Source organism: Electrona antarctica, assembly GCF_951216825.1.
Source record: "Electrona antarctica genome assembly, chromosome: 21".
Classification (NCBI taxonomy): domain Eukaryota; kingdom Metazoa; phylum Chordata; class Actinopteri; order Myctophiformes; family Myctophidae; genus Electrona; species Electrona antarctica.
Genome location: NC_136802.1, coordinates 23,100,546 through 23,124,653, shown reverse-complemented (window position 1 = coordinate 23,124,653; position 24,108 = coordinate 23,100,546). Strand labels below are relative to the sequence as shown.

Here is a 24,108-nt window from a genome sequence, read left to right as displayed (position 1 = left end):
GTCATGTGCGTAACGTTCCATACGTGTCATCCCGGACTGTCGCTCCGGTCCTCCCTCTATCCTTTATAACTATGATTTTAACATCCAAAATTAAGGAGGAAGTAAGTGTCATGCTTTAATGGCTCAATGCATGTACAACTTTTTTCACTAATACATAATTTAGGCTCCCCAAAGTCTACTGCAACTACATTTGCTTTGGCACATGATGTACAGATCTGGAAATGTTGTATCTCTCAAGACACAAATTTTTCCTCTAGAGATACTAATCCAATAATCGTTTTGTCTTGTCATCTGTGAATGGAAATGTTTAAGGTATGTAATTTAGGTGCTCTATACTTAGAGTGAATAATTCCTGGGAACCATCCTTGACCATAGGAATGCCTCCGCGAAACATTGTCTTTTGTTCGATTGGATTTCATACAAGCTGTGCTTTTTTTGCCTTGACTATAAACATAGATTAGATGATTGTTTTTACAACTAGCCATCTACTAGCTATCAAGGTATTTTGGGAAGGGAATTCAAGCAGACAAAACAGCCAATGATTGTTTTGTGTCCCTTTGTACTATTACCCAGACATTCTTTGTAGTGAGTCGTTTCAAATGCTTGGTTTGAAGTGTTGAGGCCGTACACTGCGTACAGTCTAAATGTGCCCTCTCTGTAAGATAAATAAGCTTGGTTCAACACAAAGGCTTTTTTTTCTTGAAGGTGGGGGTGGGGGGGGGGGGGGTCAATCCGCCTTGGCCGCTTCCGTTGTGCTTACAGTCTTATGGCGCTCATACACACATTCCTATTAGACACAATCCTATTAATGGAGGAGAACTCAGTGAAGTGTAATGAGCATTCTGCTGTATGTAAGCTTATGGACATGTGGTGGAAAATATGTTCTCACTACAGTCTGCCAACGTTGGGCTCTGGGTCACCACCATTGTTTGGCACGAACACAATTGTATTAAAAAATTAAAAAAACATAAGCACTCAAACCCTTAGTTGACCGGATTCCCAAGGGCTTTAATACTAGGCTCCCTCCTGTCATGTTCCCCCCAGGATAGGGACACTAGGGTTCATGTGGCTAAAACTCAGCTGACCTTAATGTCCTCCATCTCACTCAGTCACAATTCATCTTTTAGTGGAGGCTCTGTGAGCCCTCATGCCACCGTTGCCGTGTGCTTGAAGGGATACTCTGACATCTACGAGTAGTATACGACAGCCAGCCGGTCATCTCCGTAAACAATGACGTTACTTTAATAAAATGAGCAAAGTCGGTGTCCATAACGGCCCGATTGAATGTTGCGGCTTGCTCTGTCCACGATGCCAAATAATTAAACATCATAACATAGTATGGGGAGAGACAAGAGAAATGGTTATATTAAGTGAGCAGTTATTCTTGCAAATGTAAGTCAGCGAAGTGGATTTAGCTAGTGGTTAAAATACCAAAACAAATGTTAAGATTCGGTGTATAGACAATGCAACGCATGAAAATGCGTGGATTGTATGGGGGATCCACAAGAGTGGGAAGAGCATGCATGCCAGTATCCTGAGTCCATGTGTACGTAGTTCATCACCATTGGATCCAGACGCCATATACATCTATGTGTAACTAACACATTATTTTCCCCATCTTCCGTACGTTGTCTCCCAAAGGTTCCTGCGTCTGTGGATCGCCGTGCTGGTCATCTACCCGACCAACCAGGCCGTGATCGCTCTGACCTTCTCCAACTACGTGCTGCAGCCGCTGTTCCCCACCTGCTTTGCCCCAGAGAACGGCCTGCGCCTGCTGGCCGCCGTCTGCCTGTGTGAGTAGTGACAACTACTAGATGTGAAAGTTACAGAATATTTTGTTGTCGTTGGATTTTGTCCAGAATTCCATGGTGTATTGAAGTTGGTAGGAGAGATAACAGGCTCAAAATAACAATTCTTCTACATTCTCTAATTGTGTAGACTTCTTGTAAATTAAGTAATGCAATAATTGAACTCTTGAGAGGGTACAATGAAACCAAACGGACCCATACGGGTCCATTTGGTTTCATTTCACGCTTTCAAGAGTTAAATTATTATTATTACTTAATTTACATCATTTAGCTGGAAGTTGGAACCCTCTCAAGGACCACTGGTGGTCCCCGGACCACTGGTTGAAAAGACAGTGAAGACAGTGTGCGCGATTCTCCTACTCTTCCAGTTCATTTATCCGACGCACCTAGTTGTCATAAGGACTTTTTCCTTCTGGTCCTTGATATGAAAACGTTTTGAGCACCACTGAAATATACCGTAGCAACATACATTTTTCAAAAAACATTTGACATTTGGTCTCAGGTCTTAAACCCCAAGCTGCACCAATGCAACTTGTCGCAACTCCTTGCAACAAAACAATTTTAAGGTCAACCGCACCAATGCAACTCCTTGCAACTGCCATTGGGGAGAATGGTTACAAGTAGTCGCATGTTGCAAGGAGTTGCACGGCGAATCATTGGTTACGGACTTTAGTACAGTACTTGAGTAAGTGTTACTTACACCACTGGCAGTCACTGCTTGGTGTGTAGGCCCAAAACATTATAGTGAACACATTCATGGAATTCAGCCGGCCCTGTGCAATCCTATGCCTGTCAAGAAATGTAACCTTCCTGCTTCTCTTTTTACATGTTTCTGTCAAGTCAGCAGAGGTCTTTCAAAATCTGTCACCCTGGTGGGGAACCGGTTGATCTCTGGCTTTTTTCTCTGCCGCGTAGCAGCAACGCTGCTGTACTTTCATCTAGATCAGGGGTGCCCTTTTTGACTTGAGAACTCCTTCCTTAAATGACCAGCTCAACAAGATCTACCCACCATTGCTGAAAATAGTTTAAATATGTACCTGAGGGTGCTTTAGAATAGCGGCGCTGGCATTACATATATAAGACAAATGCACTTGGAATGGGAAATAGAGGGGGAGAAATAGGTTTTTATATATTTAATTGAAATATTCTTTAGGGCCATGTCATGTGATCTACCTGCACAGCCTTTGTGATCTACTGGTAGATCGCGATCTACCTTTTGGGCACCCCTGATCAGCTCATGTGTTCAATCATGAGAGAGAGCAAGAGACGGGGAAGCAGTGTTGATTTCGTCGACTAATACTATGACGAAAAATGACAAGTGTAAAATCAGCCATTACGCCATCAAGGCCAGCCAAAATACATTTTAGTCAACTAAATTAACTGTAGATTTAGTCAACTAAAATCTTATGACTACAACATTCCAGGTGACTAAGATGTAAAAAAAAACCTGTAAAACTAAATTTAAACTTTTCAAAAGACTAAAACTAAAATCAATATTTGCTGTCAAAATCAACACTGCGGGCAAGAGAGGAAAAAGTGTGTGTGTGTGTGTGTGTGTGTGTGTGTTTGTTTGTTTGTTTGCGTGCGTGCGTGCGTGCGTGCTTGTGTGCATGAGGGGCGGCGGTGGCTCAGGGGTAGAGTGACCGGATGGTAACCGCAAGGTTGCCAGTTCGAACCCGGGGGCCCCCAGAGTTTGTGTCGAAGTGTCTTTGAGCAAGACACTGAACCCCTAATTGCTCCTGATGTGCTGGTTGGTGCCTTGCATGGTTTCTGCTGCCATCGGTGTATGAATGTGTGTGTGAATGGGTGAATGTAATGCACAATCTATGTAAAGCGCCTTGGATAAAGGCCCTATATAAATTTACCATGAGAGAGAAAGATAGGAAGGGATATTTAGGCAAAATAAAGGTCATACAGGTCATACAGTGCACAGCAGTGTAGCAAACAACAGGTCAGATGCAAGAAAAGTTTAGGTAAGTCCCCGTGTAACACATTCTAGAAGGAAATTCATAACAATGTATTGAAGCTTTTCAACTTCAGTACTATATTACATGACACGGTGTGAGCAGGTAGATAAATATACATTGTATGTACCAGCTATTGTTCCTGAATGTTTGCCCGGCCAGAACAGAGACGCTAGGTTTCATGTGGTTAAAGAGACATACATCGCTATAAGATAAACACATCCCCACAACTGTGGGTCTTACAAGCCTCGTCTACTGCAGTTTTCTCTCACACAAATTCAAACCATTTGAGAGCTAAGAGTTCAGCACCACAGTGCACACCGGACTCACTTCAACTGATGAACTCAAATGTTTATAAGAATTGGCACGGCAGCCAAACAGTTCCAAGTAGGCCTACAAGCACTATTTAAGGGTATGATATAAGCAGGCTGAAGTGAACTACTATACATTCTTGCAGGTATATTGACAGTAACAGTACTGTACTGTACTGTACTGTACTGTACTGTAGCCTACCTGTTAATATTGTTTGGGTAGCTGTTGTTGATGATGACTTTACCAGCGTGAGCCAGCATGAGAAATATACAATTAAACTCACCTAATGACGCAGAGGTTCCATGTTTCACATACTTCCAAAGTGTGTACATTGTTTAAGTCACAGATGCATGGTTTTCATATTGTAAATACATACAATATATATGAACTTTGGCTAAAAGCTTGTGTTTAATCACTGTGGGTTCTTTCCCGGCATCATAACAACTGTCATGGCAGTTTGGCTACAACCGAAACAGACTTCCTCTTCCTCTTCAAAATAAGAGGCATTTGGTCAACCCTAGTTTTATTTCTTACAGGACGTAGATAGACATTTGTAGGACCCTGAGATAATGGTTTGAATGGGCCCGCTGCCTGCTGCTCGTACCAAGAGGCATGGCTTGCAAAGTGCCACCAAGTAAAGGTCTGTGACTGTGTGATCATCAGTGACAGCTAGAAGGCCGGGCCCCTGGAATTCTGGGCTGGGGAAAGGCCGTATACCCCGAACTCCCCCCTGACGGATCGCCCCTGTCAGTTCTCTTTACTTCAGTGAGATGCGGATACAGGGGAGGGCAGCTTGTTTGGAAGTGCTTAGTGTTTCTGGTTTACAAATGGCTGCTCTTTGTAAGGGGATCAAATAATGACAGTGACACTATGGGACTGTTGGCCCTTGTTGCCAATACTGTCTGTAGTACTCTTCACAAAGTCACACACTTGAACGACATGAACCCCTGCAGTGTCCCTATTCTGCGGTAAACATTTTGCGCAAATAGCAGATCTACATGCACAACACGTCGCATTCTGACATGTTGTGAGCTTGTCGATATTGCTGTCTAATCTAACGTGTAGAGAGAGCTCAAGATCCAAAAGAGAAATTTGACGTTTGCCTGCATGGACCCAAACTAGAGAAAAGAGCAGATCAGGATTTCCACTAAACTTTCTATTTAATATATGGAAATTACTCTATTATTTTTTCATTTTTTCCATAAAATACTTTTGAAATAATATATCATTGCTTTCGTGGAGGAACCATCAGTAATTTTGAGCTTTTTTTTTTTTTTGTTATTGAACACCCTTTACGTCTGTGTGTTAGTTAAAAAAATATTGAATCAATGAAAAGTATTAAAAGGTGCTTCGGACACATTAGTTAGAACTTTCTCTTCTATCTACCTCTGTCTACTTTCTGATGCTCTTCTGTGACTTAACCTTTGGCCCGGTGTCATCTAAGGTACGGAGAGAGAGAGCGACGTAGTGGCCTGCTTGGAGGAGTGTAGCGGCGCATGAGAATGCGTCAAAACAAACAGATGACTTTGTTTCCGCCGCTAGGAATTTTGCACACACTGATCAAATACCACGGGTTGTCATCAGGCAGTCAAAGCAGGCTAGGCAGGGACACAAAGTGTGTGTGTGTGTGTGTGTGTGTGTGTGTGTGTGTGTGTGTGTGTGTGTGTGCGTGCGTGCGTGCGTGCGTGCGTGCGTGCGTGCGTGCGTGCGTGCGTGCGTGCGTGCGTGCGTGCGTGTCCACGTGACGTGTGTGTATATATGTGAGTGTTTATTCAATTCTGCATCACAGAAGAGAACATGCTAACGATAATGACTCCACAGCGGTGGTCTTTCCATTGGTTTAACCGATAGTAACCTAAACCCCAGGCCATCGAAGAAATCACCTTTAAAAAAAAAAGTCTGGTACTGTAGACTTCTATGATCCCTACCAATGAATAAACCAGCCTGAAGGAATTTGTGGTGTGTGCCACAATGTCTAAATACCATTTCCGTGGCCTTATTCGCCCCACAAATAATTAAACTCTGGGGGGAACAGCTGATGCAGTTGTTGTTTGAGGGACTACCTTCAAACTACCAACAAAGTTGTTACAATTTCAAAAAAATGTCTTGCTAAAACACAGAAAGAAATGGTTTTCTTTGAAGATAGAAGTGTTTATTTCCAATCCATGCCATTGTTTGGATTGATCCACGGGGGTTAGAATGCACCTGCAGCCACAGTATCTGGTGACCAGTGGTGGAAAGTAACTAAGTACATTTACTTAAGTACTGTACTTAAGTACAATTTTGGGATATTAGTACTTTACTTGAGTATTTATAATCTCCAAATACTTTCACTTCTACTTCACTATATTTTGGATCCAAATATTGTACTTTTACTCCACTACATTTATTTAAAAACTTTAGTTCCTAGTTACTTTGTAGATTTAGATTATCGTTTCAAAAGATTTTTAATACATTTGAAAACTTGAAACATTTGAGCACTTTTTCCACCACTGCTTGTGACGTGGTGTTATTGGTCTTTGGTTGGCATGGCAGGCCTGTTTGGTCACTCCGTGGTGCACAAGACATCACCGTTTGACCCTTCAGCCATTTGCACACACATATGCACACACGCACACACATGCAGACAAATTGAGTCCAGTTCCTGTACGTTCATGTACTGTACCTGTCTTGTCGACTCTTTACCACTTAAACCCTACATACTTCAGTGACAGGAGTCCCCCAGGTGTCAATACTACCCCCCATCCTTTTTCCCTCTACACTAAGGGCTCCATTTTCGTCACCGCTAAACCCCTTATCCCTAAACTTCTTTGTCTTTTTTTTACTATTTTGCAAAACATTTTTGAATAGTTAAAATGGCCAGTCAAGCTCACAACGTGTCAATGTAGATTGGCTAGTTGAACTATTCAAAAATGTTTTTCAAAATAGTAAAAAAAGGCAAAGAAGTTTAGGGATAAGGGGTTTAGCGGTGACGAAAATGGAGCCCTAAATCTCTGTGGCAGACACAGCAGATCGACCTGTTTGTTGTTGATGGCGAGAAGTGGGTGAGAGGTTATTCCGGCTCCCTTCCAGCCTCATATTTGTTAAATTGTTATCCATACGTGTGTCTTGTGTTGTGTTGTGTTGTGTTGTGTTGTGTTGTGGGCGTGGCGTGGCGTGCCGTGCCGTGTGTGTGGTCGTGTGTGTGTGTACATGTGTGTGTGTGTGTGTGCACGCGTGCGTGCGTGTGTGCGTGTGTGCTTGTACAGGATATCTGTTATTTCATAAGCCTTCCAATAACCTGAGGTTAGTGTATGTCTCATAATTGCCACTCTACTTTTCTATGACCCAGCCACCACCACCACCACCAGATTTAGTGACAGCCAGCTGACACCAGTTGTCCCACCATTGCGTGTTACAAGAGACCAGGGTTATATAAAAGTATATGGTTTCATCAACACATGAGATCGCCTGAGAGGTCTACCTCTTCCTACAGATGGTTGAAAGGGAGGGAGGTCAGGCTTTCCAGCGTATAGCTAACTGAAACTCATCATAATTTACCCGCTGCCTGTGAGCGGGCGGGATACTGTAAACAAGAAAAGAACACTCTGTGAGTGCTCAGCTTACAGACAGCCGGGCAGCAGCAGCAGCCAGTTCCTGGCTTCTCGGAACATGTCCCCAGGCATTTATGACGGATCTGATTCAGCCTGTTCCACTTAAGATCAAGTGAGAGGCAGCAATGTTGTTTGTGACAGATCATATATAGTGTGTGTGTGTGTGTGTGTGTGCGTGTGCGTGTGCGTGTGCGTGTGTGTGTGCGTGTGTGTGTGTGTGTGTGTGTGTGTGTGTGTGTGTGTGTGTGTGTGTGTGTGTGTGTGTGTGTGTGTGCGCGTGTGCGTGTGTGTGTGTGTGTGTGTGTGTGTGTGTGTGTGTGTGAGAGAGAGAGAGCGTGTGTGTGCGCAAAACAAAATAGAGAAAAGGCTTTCAAGGAATTCAACGATTGCACACCACTGCACACCACTGGAATGAGAGTTGCGTTATAAGAGGTTGAACCACATTGGGCAAATTTTCCCCAAAAATTGGAAGTAGCTAAAATATCGAATCTGGAAGCTCAAAATTAATTGTGAGATTGTAGATCGGCTATATTTGATGTACAACGACGAAAGAGTTTTAAGTCATGTTCACTCATGGCTGATCTGAGGATTAACCTGTTGAATTTGACTGGCTGACTGACTGCGTGCATGCGTGTGTGAGCATGTGCGTGTGGCCCGCCGTGTGCGTGACTGACGGTGTGTGTGTGTGTGTGTGTGTGTGTGTGTGTGTGTGTGTGTGTGTGTGTGTGTGTGTGTGTGTGTGTGTGTGTGTGTGTGTGTGTATATATATATAACACATGTACCCATATACAGTACACACATAACTTAGTTTTAATTTCTTGCTATCGAGAGGGATATTGGTACAGTACTGTAACCCACCCCCACCCCCCCCATCTGCAGACACTGTTTTGTCTGCAGCAGACATGTGTACTTTTCCTGTTCTAGACTAGAGTCCCACAATGTCGTAAACCTTTCCACAACGGCCGTAAACAAGCACACCACAGTCTTTCCTTCTGAGTATTGTGTGTTTCTATTTGTTTTAGTATCCATGCAGTTCTACATCCAGTAAACATGTAAAAAGATGGTCCCGTGCAGACATTTTTACAGCTCTAGCAGTGATTTTCAACTATTTTCATTGTGCACACATCTATGTATGTAACTCCATGTGCAGCCGTGCAGGTCTGTTCATGTGTCATTTAAAAAAAACAAGATTTGCTCTGGCTGTGCTATCTGCCTTTGTTCCCTGGCTGTGAAAGCAGCTCAGCACATCTGCATTTGATGTAAAGACTTGTGTTCCCATGGAGTCAAACAAGAGTAGCCTATTATATGTGTCTTTCATCTGGGCTACTTTGCCTTATTTTTATTTATTCTTTACTATTTTAAAAAACATTTTTGAATAGTTAAATTAGCCAATCTACAAGCTCACAATGTGTCATGTAGATTGGCTATTTCAACTACCGATATTCAAAATTGTTTTTCTAAATAGTAAACAAGAATGACACATCATTAACTGTCAGGTGAAACAAGCGCTGTCTGTCTCCGTTGTGCTTTGTTTCTCTGTGACAACTTCGCGGCCGTTGTTTGCGTTCGTTTCCAACGTGCTTTGGTTGGTTCAATCACTGTGTTTTGTTGTGAAGCTCCAGTTCATTAGCCACTACTATAAGGTTGTGAGGCGCTCTGACACTTCCGCGTTGCGGCCTTTCAGGGCTTAGGAGGCACTCCCATTGGCTAGGCGGCGTTTCAGAGTATGGGTTCAGACTTGGGTCAGCCAATCACGACTAGGTCGTCAAAGCCAAACCGATCGAATGTAGGTCAGGTTTCACCTGACAAAAAGGCAAAATAGTTTAGGGATAAGGGATTTAGCATGGACGAAAATAGAGCCTTAGATGTCTGTGTTGAACTGAAAACATTTGACACAAAGAGAAATGTATGTACAGCTGCATGCACCCTCTCCCAACCCTTAACGCACCCCTCACCAACCTTAATCCGGTCGTTTTAACGCACCCCTCACCATGTGCAGTCGTCTTAACGCACCCCTCACCAACCTTAATCCAGTCGGACCAATACTATGTCTAACCAATTCTATGTCTAACCAAAGTATGGCTCCCATTGTGCAGTGCGAGGGTGTAGCTTTGCCAGAAATTACTGATCTACAAGCTGTGTCACGATTATGAATTAGGCTTTAGCTAAAGAACATACAGTACAGTATAATGTAAGGCATAAAGGATTAGGGGTGAAGTTCATTGTCATGATGCGATGGAATCAAAGGTCGCTGACTTTTATGACATGTCACATTGACACCTGTGAACTTCTAAAGTTCCCGTTGCTCACAGTTGCTGGATTAGTCATTTTCAGGTCGACCACTCGTCGATCACCTTCAGTAGTGAGAACGCCACCACAGCAATAACTTCACGTTGCCATTTGTACATGATGTACAAAATGGCTCCAGTCATTTGTTCACTCACTTAACGTTAATTAATAAAATTGTGCAAAATTACACAGCAAAACAATTCTTCACGTAGGACCTTAAATAAGAAAGGCATGTAATTTAACGTTATATCAAAATACTTCAAATAATAACAATATAATAGCCTACTTCCAATTAACACAACGATGAATAGAAATGAAATTAAATATACTGTATGCTAACTATGTTCTTTTCTCTCCCTGTGTGTGTGTGTGTGTGTGTGTGTGTTTGTGTGTTTGTGTGTGTGTGTGTGTGTGTGTGTGTGTGTGTGTGTGTGTGTGTGTGTGTGTGTGTGTGTGTGTGTGTATCTCTAGTGCTGCTGACGTGGGTGAACTGTGCCAGCGTGCGATGGGCCACCCGGGTTCAGGACTTGTTCACTGCTGGCAAGTTGCTGGCCCTGGCTCTCATCATCGTCATGGGTATCGTGCAGATCTGCAAGGGTAGGCTGGCTGACGCCTTCTAGGCTATGTGTGTGTGTGTGTGTGTGTGTGTGTGTGTGTGTGTGTGTGTGTGTGTGAGAGCATGAGTGTGTGTGTGTGTGCAAGCGTGCGTGCGTACGTACGTGCGTGCGTAAAAGGGACTGATTTGATTTTCAACATGTATCTGTATTACATTTGCTGTAGGGTCAAACGCCACCAAAATTGTTCCGACAGGTTTACTCCAGTGATGTCAGTGTGGTCAAATCTGTGAATGTAAAAAGAAATACTTGATTCTTTAATCACTACCTTCTGTGGCTGTCGCATTGTCCTTGTTAGCTGTTGTTATGGCAAAATTGTATACTTGAATAATGTATCAGGTTCATGTTGGCGGTCATATAGATAGCATGCTTGCCCATGAAATGCATCTCAGGAATTAAAGGAACACAGAGATTGATTGATTGATAATTGTTTTAACAGTTTGTAAATGGTAAATTTATATAGCGCCTTTATCCAAGGCGCTTTACAGAGATTTGCATTAAATTCACCAATTCACACACCGATGCCGGAGGAAACCATGCAAGGCACCAACCTACACCTAAGACTTGTTTACATAAGGGTCCTCCATTTTAAAGACATTTATACAGATATACACTTACAAAAAAAGGAAAAAGGAAAAAAAATCATCACATACACGGTTAGAAAATAAGGGAAAACAAGTACAGTATAGAAAAATAAGGGGGGGGGGACTTTAACTTTTTTACAGGGGCCAGTTTCAAATTGCAGCCACCCCGTAAGTGCTCTTTGAGAGCGGTGTTGAAGGAGTCAAATATGGTAAATATTGTAAATATTGCTACAATAGCAATTGTAGACTGTTCTAGACTGTGACAACCATGCCATTTTCAATGGACTGCAAATCAAAATTTGTTATGCAGTCCCTTTAAGGACAAAAAAGGACAGCACAGTAACTGTAACAGATACAGACAGACAGACACGCACACGCATAAGTACGTGCGCACAAGGTCACTGGGGACACATTCTCCACCCTATGGAGTCTCCCTACGAATGACCAGTGGGGTCAGTGAGTTCCTGGTCTGACGGGCCCCTCTGGTTAAAACTCACATCACTAATGTCGTTTTCATATCAGCACGTCTCTGTGGGTTGGCATTCACAACACGGCAGGGGGCCAGCTTTCACAGCAGCCGTGGTGACTATGGGGCTACAGCTTGGGCTAATAATCTATGTACACAGCAAAATGCAGGGGAGGATTTCTGTCTGAGCCTTTGACGACAATGCAGAGCACAATGGGTGATTTGCCCTCTGAGAGCAACGGGAGAATTCAGTTGTGAAAGAGTCATAGGCGACCCATTTTCATGCAGAGGTGTCATTTCAGGGGAACTAGAAAACGGACCATTTCGGTATTTCAAATATAGCGAAAACAGACGATCTGACAGCTTACAATGTGTGTTGTCGTAGCGTGTTGTGAGCTTGTTGTGAGCTGTAGAAATCTAGCACAGGTCTCCTAATTTTTATCCCAAGCTTGATGACTACAGACCCGTCCATTGCCTTATTTGATTGATTGTGAAGTACAGACTGATACGTAGTGATCCAATATCTGTTTCTTTTTTTTTAAACCAAAACTATGCCATATAATGCAAAAGAATTAAAATAAATCTGTATATTCCTTTCTCTCTCCCACCTTTTTCTGTCCCTCATGTTCTCTTCGTTTATATGCCATGCCAATCTCTTCTCCTCTATTATTACATTTAAGAAATGCACTAGATTTCTTATGCAGCAAACCTCATGCCATTAATATTGTATATTGACCTTGTCCTTAACCCTTCTACAGGAGAGTATTACTGGTTGGAACCAGCCAATGCCTTTGAGCCGTTCCAGGATTATGATGTGGGTTTGATCGCCTTGGCGTTCCTACAAGGCTCCTTCGCCTACGGAGGATGGAACTTTCTCAACTACGTCACAGAGGAGCTGGTCGACCCCTATGTGTAAGAACAACTGTCTTTGTGGTCGCTGGAAATGCCACCAGATTATATGCGTGATTAGGCCACAGACCCCCATTACTCTTGAGTGTACAAATGGATTTGGTTCCATTTGAACACTCTCTGAGTTACGGACCTGTAAGGGTCCATTTGGTTCCTATCAATCATTTTCATGGTGCCCCCCTGGAACGACTCCAAGGACCCCTAGGGGTCCCCGGACGGTCGGACCTGGCTTTGAGAACCTCTGATTCAAACAACACTGAAGAAATGTTAAGTAAAATATACATGGTGGCCACTTTTTAGGTCATTGTTGGTCCACATTGGGGACAAACCCTTGTCATTGTCTAGCCACCGGTAGTTAGTGGAGGCCTCGATTTACATAGTCCGTTTTGTTCCTTCCTTATCATCCACTTCAGTAACAGACCTGGTCCACTTTCTTCAGTCATTCTGGGTTTAACTTAATAGAATTTCACTTAGCATGAGAGAAATTCTTGCTCAGAAAATATTAATGCAATTTTGTCATTTTCATTTTTTGTATAGATCATTGATTTATTTCCTCATTTCCTTTTGTTAATATATTTTTCTCCTGCCCCTTCTTAATATGATTGTCATGTCCTTTTGTTAACCTTAATATCCAATAATACCCCTCATCAAACCTTCCTCTTTAATATCCTCTTTCAAATATCTCTCTGTTCTTCGGTCACGCACGCACGCACGCACGCACGCTCTATCTTTTATCTTCCTTTCTTTTCTCATGCTTTCAAATCTCTCTCCTCCATTTCCTTCCTTCTCTTCCCCACTTTATTTCTCCACTAATATCTCTGTGTTTGCCTTCTCCAGGAACCTTCCTCGTGCCATATTCATCTCCATACCCCTGGTGACGTTCGTCTACGTCTTTGCCAACATCGCCTACGTCACGGCCATGAGCCCTCAGGAGCTGCTCGCCTCTAATGCTGTTGCCGTGGTGAGTAGAAGCGGGTGGAGAAAGTACTCACGTTTTTTAACTTAAACTTTACTTTACTTTAACTTAAAGTAAAAGTACCAATACTGCAATATAGAAGTACTCCGTTACAAGTACAAGTCCGGATTTCAAAATGTACTTGACTAAAAGTACAAAAGTATCGACATCAAAATGTACTTAATGTACGCGATGCGACCCATTGTGAGCTTGTAGATTGGCTATTTTCAAATGTCCACAATGTGTACATAGGGCTGAAGTGGTTAATGTATGTTTTGTAATAATAATCAAAATCTACAAAGTAACTAGTAACTAAAAGTTGTCAAATAATTGTAGTGGAGTAAAAGTAAAATATTTGTCTCTGAAATGTAGAGGTAAAAGGACTGAAAGTGTGACATACTCAAGTAAAGTACAAATACCTCAAAATTGTACTTAAGTAGGCTACAGTACTAAATGTACTTAGTTACTTTCCACCACTGGTGGTGAGTAGCCCCACCCAGGGCGGCTTGGTGCAGAGTGGTCCTGTGATCTCAACCAAACACACGCCTGGACTGTGGAAGGCCTCTCACGCTCTCTAGTGGCCTCACTGTGTCAAATGCTCTGACTTTGCTCCATGCCATGAAATGTTAGCCTGGTTTCCAGCCCATAGACCCCACCCACTCGACTGAGTGGCTCTAAGAGTCTGACAATCAGGCTAATACCTACCTACCTTTTCTGGATCAGGGCCCAAATATCTGACCACTTAACGCAGGGGTTTTGGACCATGTCATTTTAACATGTACAAGTCTCATTTTTCAAGATTTTAAAGAAAGAAACACAGCGTTTCTTTTTTTTTTCTTTTTTACATTAATGTTATATTATCATTCAAATCTTTGTGTTTTGCCAGCCCAGCCCACATACAACATGGAATTTTTCGAAGCCAATGCAGTGCAGTGTGACATTAATATGTCAATATATTATTACATATGGGGTTGTTGTTGTTTTGGCGTGGCTAACCATCACAGTGTCTGTCCCTTATACTCCCTTGCTCCCTCTCGCTCTCTCCTCTATCTAAACTCCATCTGTCTATCCCAGACGTTTGGTGAGAAGCTGCTCGGCCCCATGTCCTGGATCATGCCCATCTCCGTGGCTTTCTCCACCTTCGGAGGAGTCAACGGCTCCCTCTTCACCTCCTCACGGTTAGTTAGCTCATACAACTGGCCCACTTTAACTTTACTTCAGTCTATTATGTAGCTTTAATGACTACTGTTAAAATGTTATTTTCTTTTTTATGTCCAATGTATTTGCATTTAGTTCATAAAGTTCACATACTGTAACTATAACTAAATGCATTTGAAAAAAATGGATTCCAATTAAAAAATAGACAAAATTATTCAGGATTTCAATTCAAATATTAAATATACCTGATCTACAAGCTCAAAACGCGTTGCACTGCAACACGTTTTGAGCTCGTAGATCAGCTATTTTTGCTACAACAGAAATATGAAATGTTGAAATATAGTGGCCCTCTCCATCGTCAAAGTTGCCCACCCCTGCACTATAAGATATACAAATATCCTACTGTAGTTTTCTGCAGAGGCCTACAGTAGTGAGAACAGGAGAAGAAAGAGTTCCTCTCAGGTGACAGAGGTGACAACGAAACGACATGGAAAAGTATGACACTTTTTTCCATGGCCTCAAACGAGAGTTTCTGTGCATTTATTTGTCAAGGTCAGCATTGACCTTGACAATGGGGGGGGATTACAATTAAAAAATAGAAAAACATAATTCAGGATTTCAATTAAAATATAGCAAATATAGCTGATCTACAAGCTCAAAACGCGACGCGGCGCGTTTTGAGCTATTTTTGCTACAAGAGTAATCTGCAATGTGGCCCTCTGTAGTGAGTGTGGAAATATAGTGGCCCTCTCCTTCGTCAAAGTTGCCCACCCCTGATTTAGCTCACTATCATAACTTCCTGACCTAGGTTTGAAGAGTGGCAAACAATTCTAAATTCAAATGTTTGCATGTGTATCGTTCGTGAAGTATGCACGCGACACGAAAGCCAGATGTTCTGGCTTTCATGGTATATCCTCGATTCCTCGGTGGTGGTGAACGCAGCACCATCTGCCATCTACAGTATGTAGGCGGAATTGAACAAGGGAAAGTGTCATTTTATCATTTGATTTTTGGGTACCAAGCTTACAATTTCATACCTATAATCACTTGTTTCTTAAATCTCCCGTCGTCCTTTTCTTCCTGCCAGGATAATTTAGATAATTTACCGCAATTGAAATATCTCATGCATCCGACATCTCACTGGGTTGAACGTTTAAGCTAGTCTGTTTGACGATATACCCCCCCCCCCCTCTCTCTCTCTCTTTCTAACAGCTTGTTCTTTGCTGGCGCCAGGGAAGGCCACCTCCCAAGATTGCTTGCTATGATTCATGTGAAGCGCTGCACCCCCATCCCTGCCTTGCTCTTCACTGTGAGTACCTTCTAAATCAATGGTTTTCAACCTTTTTTCATATCAAGGCCCATTATTTATTCTGCATTTGAGCCACGGGCCACCATTTGATGACATTTTAGCCTCTCAGACCCCAAAACTAAAGAATATTTTGTTATCGTCGGATAATTTCCATGCTGTATTGATGTTGGTACCATTAGGAGAGATAACAGGCGTTTAACAATAATTTGACTCTTGATAGCGTAAAATGAAACCAAATGGACCCGGAAGGGTCCATCATTTAGCCACTGGTTTAGCCACTGGTTGAAAACCACTGTTCTAAATTAACTCTAACTCAAATGGGGCCACCAATGTAAAGTGTCTATGTGGCTATAATAAGTTCGGTCCCTTTATGCTGTCACCCACCACTGACTATCCTTTGTCTTCCTCCAGTGTCTGTCCACCCTGCTGATGCTGTGCACCAGTGACATGTACACCCTCATCAACTACGTGGGCTTCATCAACTACCTCTTCTATGGAGTTACTGTCGCCGGGCAGATTGTCCTGCGCATTAGGCAGCCCAATATGGTCCGACCAATTAAAGTGAGTGCTCATGGAGATGCTGGCACTGTGCCCCAGTGCTCTCTATACGCTGCCGCCACTTTGTCTTCTTGACTCGACTAATGCTGACATTAATCTTATTAGCCAAAAGTAGCGTGTTAGCAATGCTGTGCTGTTTAGTTTAAGTATAATAGCTCTGCTGTTAATGGAAAGTCAATCAGCTCTGCTCGATAAGGTGAACCTACTAGCAAGGCAGCATGTCAGTCAGGTGGAGATTACAGAATATACCATTCTTATTTTTAGTTTGTTTGCTATAATTTGCTTGGAGTGTGGTTTTTGCCACACAGAGCTATACGAGGCAAGCCAAACATTTATGCTTAAAGAGTCACAATCTGAATAAACTTCACATCACAGGTGTACAGGTGTAAATTGGGTGAAATCGTTTTTTGTGCAAGTTCCAACGTTCGTAGAGAGAGGAAGAGCAAGCAGAAAAAACACAGAAAGAAACTTTTCGAAAGAAACAGGCCAAGAGAAAAATCGAAGATGTGTACAATACATACTGTATAGAATAAACAATTAGCAGGTATACAGCCGTAGACATTAACTTAACTGACGCTGTTTAAATTGTCCTGATGTGGCAGGCTCCTAGCATCTGAGCCTCCAAACAGTTTAAAGATAAACTGTCTAACCCTCGGCCTGATCAACATGGCTGTACAAATTAATGTTCTCTTCTCTCACTCCCTCTTTCCATTTCTCATCTATCTCCTCTACAGATCAGCCTAATCTGGCCAGTTATCTACCTGTTGTTCTGGGCCTTCCTACTCATCTTCTCACTCTACTCCGAGCCCGTGGTGTGCGGCATCGGCCTGGCCATCATGCTGACTGGTGTTCCTGTGTACTTCCTGGGAGTCTACTGGGACAACAAGCCACAGTGCTTCGATGCCTTCGTCGGTAGGTCAACTTAACGGTCTCACTCCCAGCTTTCGGGTACAATACGTACGTAGGAGTTCAAATCAATGTTCACTCAGAATACAATGTGAGCATTATCATAGCGAATACAGTATATGGAGAATCACACTTGTGTGAAGTGAGGGGCGGTCTTATCATCATACATCTGCCAATAAAATCATCACATTTCGTGCTACAGACACACCTACTTAAAGGACCATTCTGGTTCATAACATGTTTAGTCCTTTTTCTATGCAGGCATACATAGCAGGAACATTTTAGTATGTTGTAGGCACTGCATCACATGTAGGCAATTGGCTAAACATGCCAAAACACAGGGATATTGTCATTCTGTAAGTACTATCATTTTGTAAAAAAAATAAAGTGCTTACCTGACATCATTTTTACAAAACTACAGTAATATTGTTTTGTACTGTAAATAGTTTTGGGAGATTATGTGTGACATATTTTGATTGATTTCATAACAATACTCTACCATAATAGTCCAATGGTCCAATGTGTCTTCCTTTAGCTTCCCGATTGTGAAGTGTCCTAAAACTCCTATTTGTCTGTCTATCTCTCTGTCCTCCTCCAGACAAGATGACGTACCTGGGCCAGAAGCTGTGCGTGGTGGTGTACCCGGCAGAAACTAAAGCGATTGCAGATGAGGGCGAGGAGATGAAGGAGGCCCGTGCTCCTCTGTCCAGGGAGGAGGACAGAGAAACGCAAAAGTGTGGGGACTGTTAAAAACACACTGTTTTGTCTTTTGCCAGCACCTGCCCCCAAAGAAACACACGTTATGCTGTCAAATGCGTGCGCACCGTGCATACATGCACAAAGACACGTGCACATCACTCTGGTGACTTAGTAGCTAGGTCGATTCTCTGGTAAACACTTGTGCCTCATAGCGTTTGCGTTTGATTTCAGCATTCTCTCAATCGCGACACACTGTGCCAAATATCATGAGATGTTTGGAGGACTCCAACCAACTTCTCTTGCTATAATTTGGGGTGTTTAATGGAAGCTTCATGGAAGCTGGTCATTCTTTATAACATGGCCCCTCCACCCCACCTGCCACTGGCACATACATCCCCACTGTCATTATCTTCATCCTCTCCTCGTCTTCACTTTTTCTCCCCCACACACCTCCTGTACACTCCTATTGTAAGAGCAATTTTTTTTTTCATTTTGTTTTTTAAAGACTCTTACTCTACCGTGGTGGATACACCTTTTGTGTTTATTCATTAACGTTTTGTTTGTCACATTGTACATTTTCTTTGTCATGCATTCAAAATGTCAAAGCTATATTTCGATTGTCGAAACATCCGATTCAGATCAAGTTATTTCACATTGTCAAGTACACTAAATGCTGTATGTTATTTTTTTAAACGACTGTGATTCCAAAATGTTTTTGTAATTGTAATAATTGTTTATATCATTTGTTTTTATTATTATTGTAGTTATAGTTATAATATATTATGTTATGTTATAGTTTTGTTTTTTCCAATAACATTTGGGATCTTTTTTTTACTCTGCAGAAGTATTAACCTAAAAACTGATGTTTGATTTGGTTTGTACCTGTCAATTAGTGGTGGATTCTGCAAAATCAGTTATTTTGAATTGCCTTAATTATGATATATATTCTGTACGTACTGTAGGTATCAGTGCAGTATTGTTATCATTGGTGTAGAGAGATGATTTATACTGATTTGTTTTTGTTTTAATAGATCTTTATGTCAAAGGAAACAAAAATTGAAAGTATCCGTTTTTGAAATCTCACGTTGACTCAGCGGGTTTCTTTTAAACTGGACACTACTGAATTAATCTACCCATAGAAACAGACAATCAAACATGGGCAAGGACTACAAAGAAGATTACATTAAAGCACGTTCTCGTTCTGCTTCACAAATGCGCTTGTTAGCCTTCTCAAGACAAACCATAGTCTATAGACTAGCAGGCAGAATATATTAGTGGTATTGTTAATGTTGTGCACCCCACTGCAGCAAATACCACCACCGACACATGAATGCTTGTGAGGAAAATAGTTGTAGGGGCTCATTGTCTTTCATGTGGAAGTCAAGTCTGTGGAGTTAAGCCTATTTTATACTTCTTATGAATTAGGCTTTAGTGTTGTTTATGAAGATGTCTTTGTGAATCAGTACATGTGTTTTGTAACTTATATATCTGATCTGTGTTTAAATATCAGAGGACGCTGGTAGGGCTTTATTTAGGGGTCCAGTCAACTATTTTATTGTACATTATCACTAGAAATGTGAGTGCAATATTAGCAACTGCCTTGGCAATGGTTGAAATGTCACCCCTAAATAAATCTGTTCCATCTATATTGTCTAATGAGTTACATATACAGTATATAAGTATAGGTATAGGTTGTTGAATAGAATCACGATGGCCTACATACACACGCGCGCGCGCGCGTGCACACACACACACACACACACACACACACACACACACACACACACACACACACAGAGAGAGAGAGAGACATATTCCTGTATACCGACTGGAATTCTCAGAGCATTCAAACTGCCTTTTTAAACACCCACACTGCCAATTTTTTTAAAGCTTTTTAAAGTCTTAAAATCTTTAACCTGTGGCATTAGAAATTAATTGCTCAGGGGACAACTTTAATCCCATACATGTTATAAAACATTTATAAATCACCACCTCTAGATAACAGTAGGCAATGTCATATCTTGGTCAGAGATGCACATAACATGATAAAGAATCAATTTGGGCCATTATTGCTTAGCTTGATGGAAGGATAGCAGGGTTTCTTCATCTTTGATGTGATTTGTGTATGTACTACTGTATGGTTCATATTTCCATAAACAGATATCATGATCAGGTCAGGACATTATGTCTCTCTAAATAACCATTAGAGTAGACACAAGTTGTTATTTTCACCCTGGTGGCATCCATTTGAACTTTTACAAAGATCATATACACCACGAGTTATGACTTACCCCCCATTCAATAGCTTAGCTAGCTCTAGCTAGTGACAACTGACAATAGCTAGTTTGTCCAGTATATTTCCATTGTGCTGCTGCCCAGTTCTTGATAAGCTGCAAGTCAGGTTGCCAGTTCTTGCTTTAATACAGACAAAAACAAGCCTCTGGTGTCTGTAGAAGGAAGCTCTTTTATTATCTTCTCAAGGCCGGAAAGTAATTTCTATTAATACCGATTATGTTTTCAAGTCCCAGCAATATGTCATCAGATACAAGTGCTACTTTGTGAACGTATTATATGCTGGTTGATGTCAGATGATTTATTCTATTGTAGGTTGTCTTTTGCTGTCTGCAGCCTACCACTGTAGGCACATTCCACTTAACATTATGTCAACATTAATACTATTTTTGTTTAAAAGTAAATGTACATAATGGTGACGAGAATAAATATATACTTACTGTAAGTGAGTTACATACATTTCGCATTATTGTGTTGAAAACTGTTGCCTTTATGCAAAGAGTGGGTAGGAGTGGTTACAAAAACGTCATGGCACATTTCATTTGAATAGCTCCATACGTTTATTGGACAAAATTATTCACTTATTCATCATTGACATTAGAAATGAACAGTAAACTTAATCTCAAAATCCCCTTCAGTTTGTTGTTCTGGGAGTGGGAGAAATATGAAGTCACATAACAATTGTGTCCTGATGCAACCACATAGGTTGTATTCCTAGCCAACTTGTTACACCATTGGCAATACCTCTTGCAAGTGTATTCATATAATTTGAGCCGGTAACATTCATCTTTCATGCTCAGTGCTAACACAGTCATGGTTGACAAGCAGGGGGCTGTATTTAAATGAAAAGCAGACCATCCATTCTACTTGAGAAGCCAGAAAATGATGTGTAGGAACAACTAGCTAAATACCGGTATACAACTTCAGACAAATTGGTTGTCAGTTACCGGTACTTACATAGTTTGTTATCTTCCTATATCTCCTTATTAATCCTTCACAGATCTGATGAAACTATATGGAATGACTATATCCAATAGTCTGAAGATATGTAAAAGAGAGCCAGGAAGATGCTCCAGTGGAAAGTATTGTTTTAATGGTGGATTTTAACAAGAACAGTAACGCTGCACCTGTGTCTGTTTTTTCCAGGATACCTCTTCAAAAAGAGTTAGAGAGAAAAAAAACAAAAAACACCATGGGAGAATCTTTCTTTTAATTTGATTCAATAGGACAAGACTAACCCAACTAAGACCCAGGCCTGGAGCCATGGATAAACAAGAGTTTGGGCATTTAAGGCAGCCACTTAAACCTTGCTCAATGGCCATTAAGTTTGGATTTCCTGTCTGGTTTTCATTAAAATTGACTGTCGGCTGCCATATACAGGCAGAAACATTTTGGCCATTAGCACAGCATAGCAAAACTCTTATCAGTGGCACCGTTTGACCTCCAATGCATCAACTCAGTAGGTGCTACTCAGAAACCCATAACAATACCATCCTCAATGTCTCCAACCACTACTAAGACAGAGGCTAAGACAGGTTTGGTAGAGATAGCTACAACGCAGCCATGGAGTAGAAACTTCTGACAGAGTGGAGGACCTCCTCTCCTCCTCGGAGTGCAAGGACCAGATGGAGAACAGAGCCACCTTGGATCTTGTAGTCTGCTGCCGTTTTCTCGTCGTTCCTGAGAAGAAGAGGTGACAGACAGGATGAGGTCCTTCCGAATGTACAGTATGTGGGGTGTGGTGGTGGACTTTGCATGTTCGCCAACCTTAATGCAGACTAACGGGACTTCGGATCTATGGGCAGTCCCCTTAGCTTACAATGCAAATATGTGTGCCAGGCCCACCACGCATAGACTACATGTGGATTAACTGGATTTAAAAATTTGGTTTGATATTTTTGGTTTTGACAATCAATGCTGCCTGAAGATGAAGAACGACTCTAGTCGGAGGCCCTTCCTAACTGTCTTTGTTGTCAGCAGTTATCTACTTCCATTGACATATCCTGTTCAATGTATAGGCCTACTTTACTAATTAAAGTAGGCGAGCGCCATTTTGGGCGCTCGCCGACAAAACTCCCGATCTGACACAAGATCGGGCTTTGATCGCCGAGGTTTTGCTCGCTGTGTGTGAAAGGCTCTGCGAGAAGATAGTGCCGATAAAAGTGCCGACTGGACATCAAACAGTATGAACTGGGTTGCGACGAGAAGGAAGCCAATGAGAGCACAGGACAGATGTGTTCACTGACACTGTCTGTCTGTCGACTGTATCGATAGATGATAATATATATAACATTTATTCCTTGGATAAATCCCTGTGTCGTACATATTGGTGGTCTGTAAAACCAACGCATTTCACTTGAATAATATTGATAAACCCGCATCGGAATCAACAGTGCAGAGCAAACTTTTGGACCTTGTGGACCGTGCGTGTGCACGCACACACAAACTGAGAGACACAGAGTTACTTAATGAGACTCAAGATTTAACGTCTCGCTATAGCGCACGTAGGCTATACGCTATCACAAACATTTCACCATGTGTAGCCTGGCTATTCCTGTGTGTGGCGTGCATGCAGAGAGATTGAGAGAGAGAAAGAGAGGTGTCCTGTGTCAGTCTGGCGCTTGTATCACTGCATCCTGCACGTGCGTGAGATGTCAAAATGAATTGGAATAAAAAACAAATGATGTAGCCTATATGTATCAGGTCTGGATCGCATCTTGGTGAACTCTTGTAGTGTGTGATGCCTAGTCGGCTATCAATTGTTTAGTGCGTTTAGTGTAAAAAAAGACTCCTGTAGTGTGAAATACATAACGATCTGATGACTCGCCGACAACTTTAAAACTCCTACAGTCTGTAGAGGCCATAACTCATCTACAACAATGGAATCTCAGCCTTACATCTGTTTGCCACTGTAAATCAGCCTCTGCTGCTGAGGAGGGATGCCTTCTTTTTCCTCGACCCGCTCTTTGATCCGCTCCACCTTAATAGAAATAAGAACAAAACGTCGTCAGAAACAAAGAGATTGTTGATGAGCCTGGTTCCATTTTGGAAAAGAAACAATAGCATACCTTATCTGTGGGCTCAATGTCAATCTCGATTTCCTTGCCAGTAAGTGTCTGGAAGTGGAAAGAAAAAAAAAAACACAGGGTCCTGATTTATTTAGGCTACCTGAATCGTAGATTATAATGAATGTAGCCTACCCCCTTGGCCTGGCTCCAGCACTGAATCGCTTAGCACGCATTAAAAAACAAATGTTCAGGCTGAGGCTACTACCCCCTTATTTGCGATGACTGATCACAGCATGTAGAATCGCCTTACCTTCACTTTGATCAACATGATGACTTCTTTGTTCTCCAAAAACCTATTATATAAGTATGTGTCTGTGCGGTAGATTTGGGTCTATTTTGTATTTGTTTTCAAAGTTATAAATTGGTGTTGGTGAAGAAATTGTATTTCATGTCTTTCCTAAAATTGAAAATGTCACTAGCGTTTACGTCTTGTGTCCCACTCCTCAAGAATCCCACCAGATACTTGTGTGAAGCTCAAGGGTTCCGAACTCCCGCAGTTTGATTTCGGGTTTATTATAATGGTTTTTCCTGCTGAACTATTATTTAAACATACATTTTAAATATATTTAAACATACATTTAAATGTTATCTATATTATATGGTCCCACGGTAAGCAAATTAAGT

General features: G+C 41.8%; 2 protein-coding genes across 2 annotated transcripts in view; one reads left to right on the top strand and one right to left on the bottom strand.

The window, feature by feature from the left end:
- Positions 1-20,864, top strand: part of slc7a8a (solute carrier family 7 member 8a) — a 32,761-nt gene extending 11,897 nt beyond the window's left edge. The window contains exons 3-11 of the mRNA XM_079491403.1: positions 1,642-1,793; positions 10,438-10,563; positions 12,389-12,542; positions 13,377-13,500; positions 14,569-14,672; positions 15,865-15,961; positions 16,373-16,522; positions 17,254-17,431; positions 18,024-20,864. Of these exons, the coding sequence (XP_079347529.1) occupies positions 1,642-1,793; positions 10,438-10,563; positions 12,389-12,542; positions 13,377-13,500; positions 14,569-14,672; positions 15,865-15,961; positions 16,373-16,522; positions 17,254-17,431; positions 18,024-18,175 (1,237 nt within the window). The 3' untranslated portion in view covers positions 18,176-20,864. The remainder of the gene's footprint in view (positions 1-1,641; positions 1,794-10,437; positions 10,564-12,388; positions 12,543-13,376; positions 13,501-14,568; positions 14,673-15,864; positions 15,962-16,372; positions 16,523-17,253; positions 17,432-18,023) is intronic.
- Positions 20,865-21,609: 745 nt separating this feature from the next.
- On the bottom strand, positions 21,610-23,944 carry nedd8 (NEDD8 ubiquitin like modifier). The gene is made up of 4 exons (XM_079490418.1): positions 23,735-23,944; positions 23,485-23,532; positions 23,314-23,396; positions 21,610-22,096 (listed from the first exon to the last, which is right to left on the bottom strand). The coding sequence occupies exons 1-4, from the start codon at positions 23,750-23,752 to the stop codon at positions 21,967-21,969; spliced, it is 279 nt and encodes a 92-aa protein (XP_079346544.1). The 5' UTR covers positions 23,753-23,944; the 3' UTR covers positions 21,610-21,966.
- Between the last annotated feature and the right edge of the window lie 164 nt (positions 23,945-24,108).

Excerpts from the sequence above, each read along its gene's own strand:
- nedd8 (XM_079490418.1), bottom strand. Across the intron at positions 23,397-23,484 it reads ACATTGAGCCCACAGATAAG|GTGGAGCGGATCAAAGAGCG; the intron begins GTATGCTATTGT and ends ATTTCTATTAAG. Across the intron at positions 22,097-23,313 it reads ATTTACAGTGGCAAACAGAT|GAACGACGAGAAAACGGCAG; the intron begins GTAAGGCTGAGA and ends TCTTCTTCTCAG.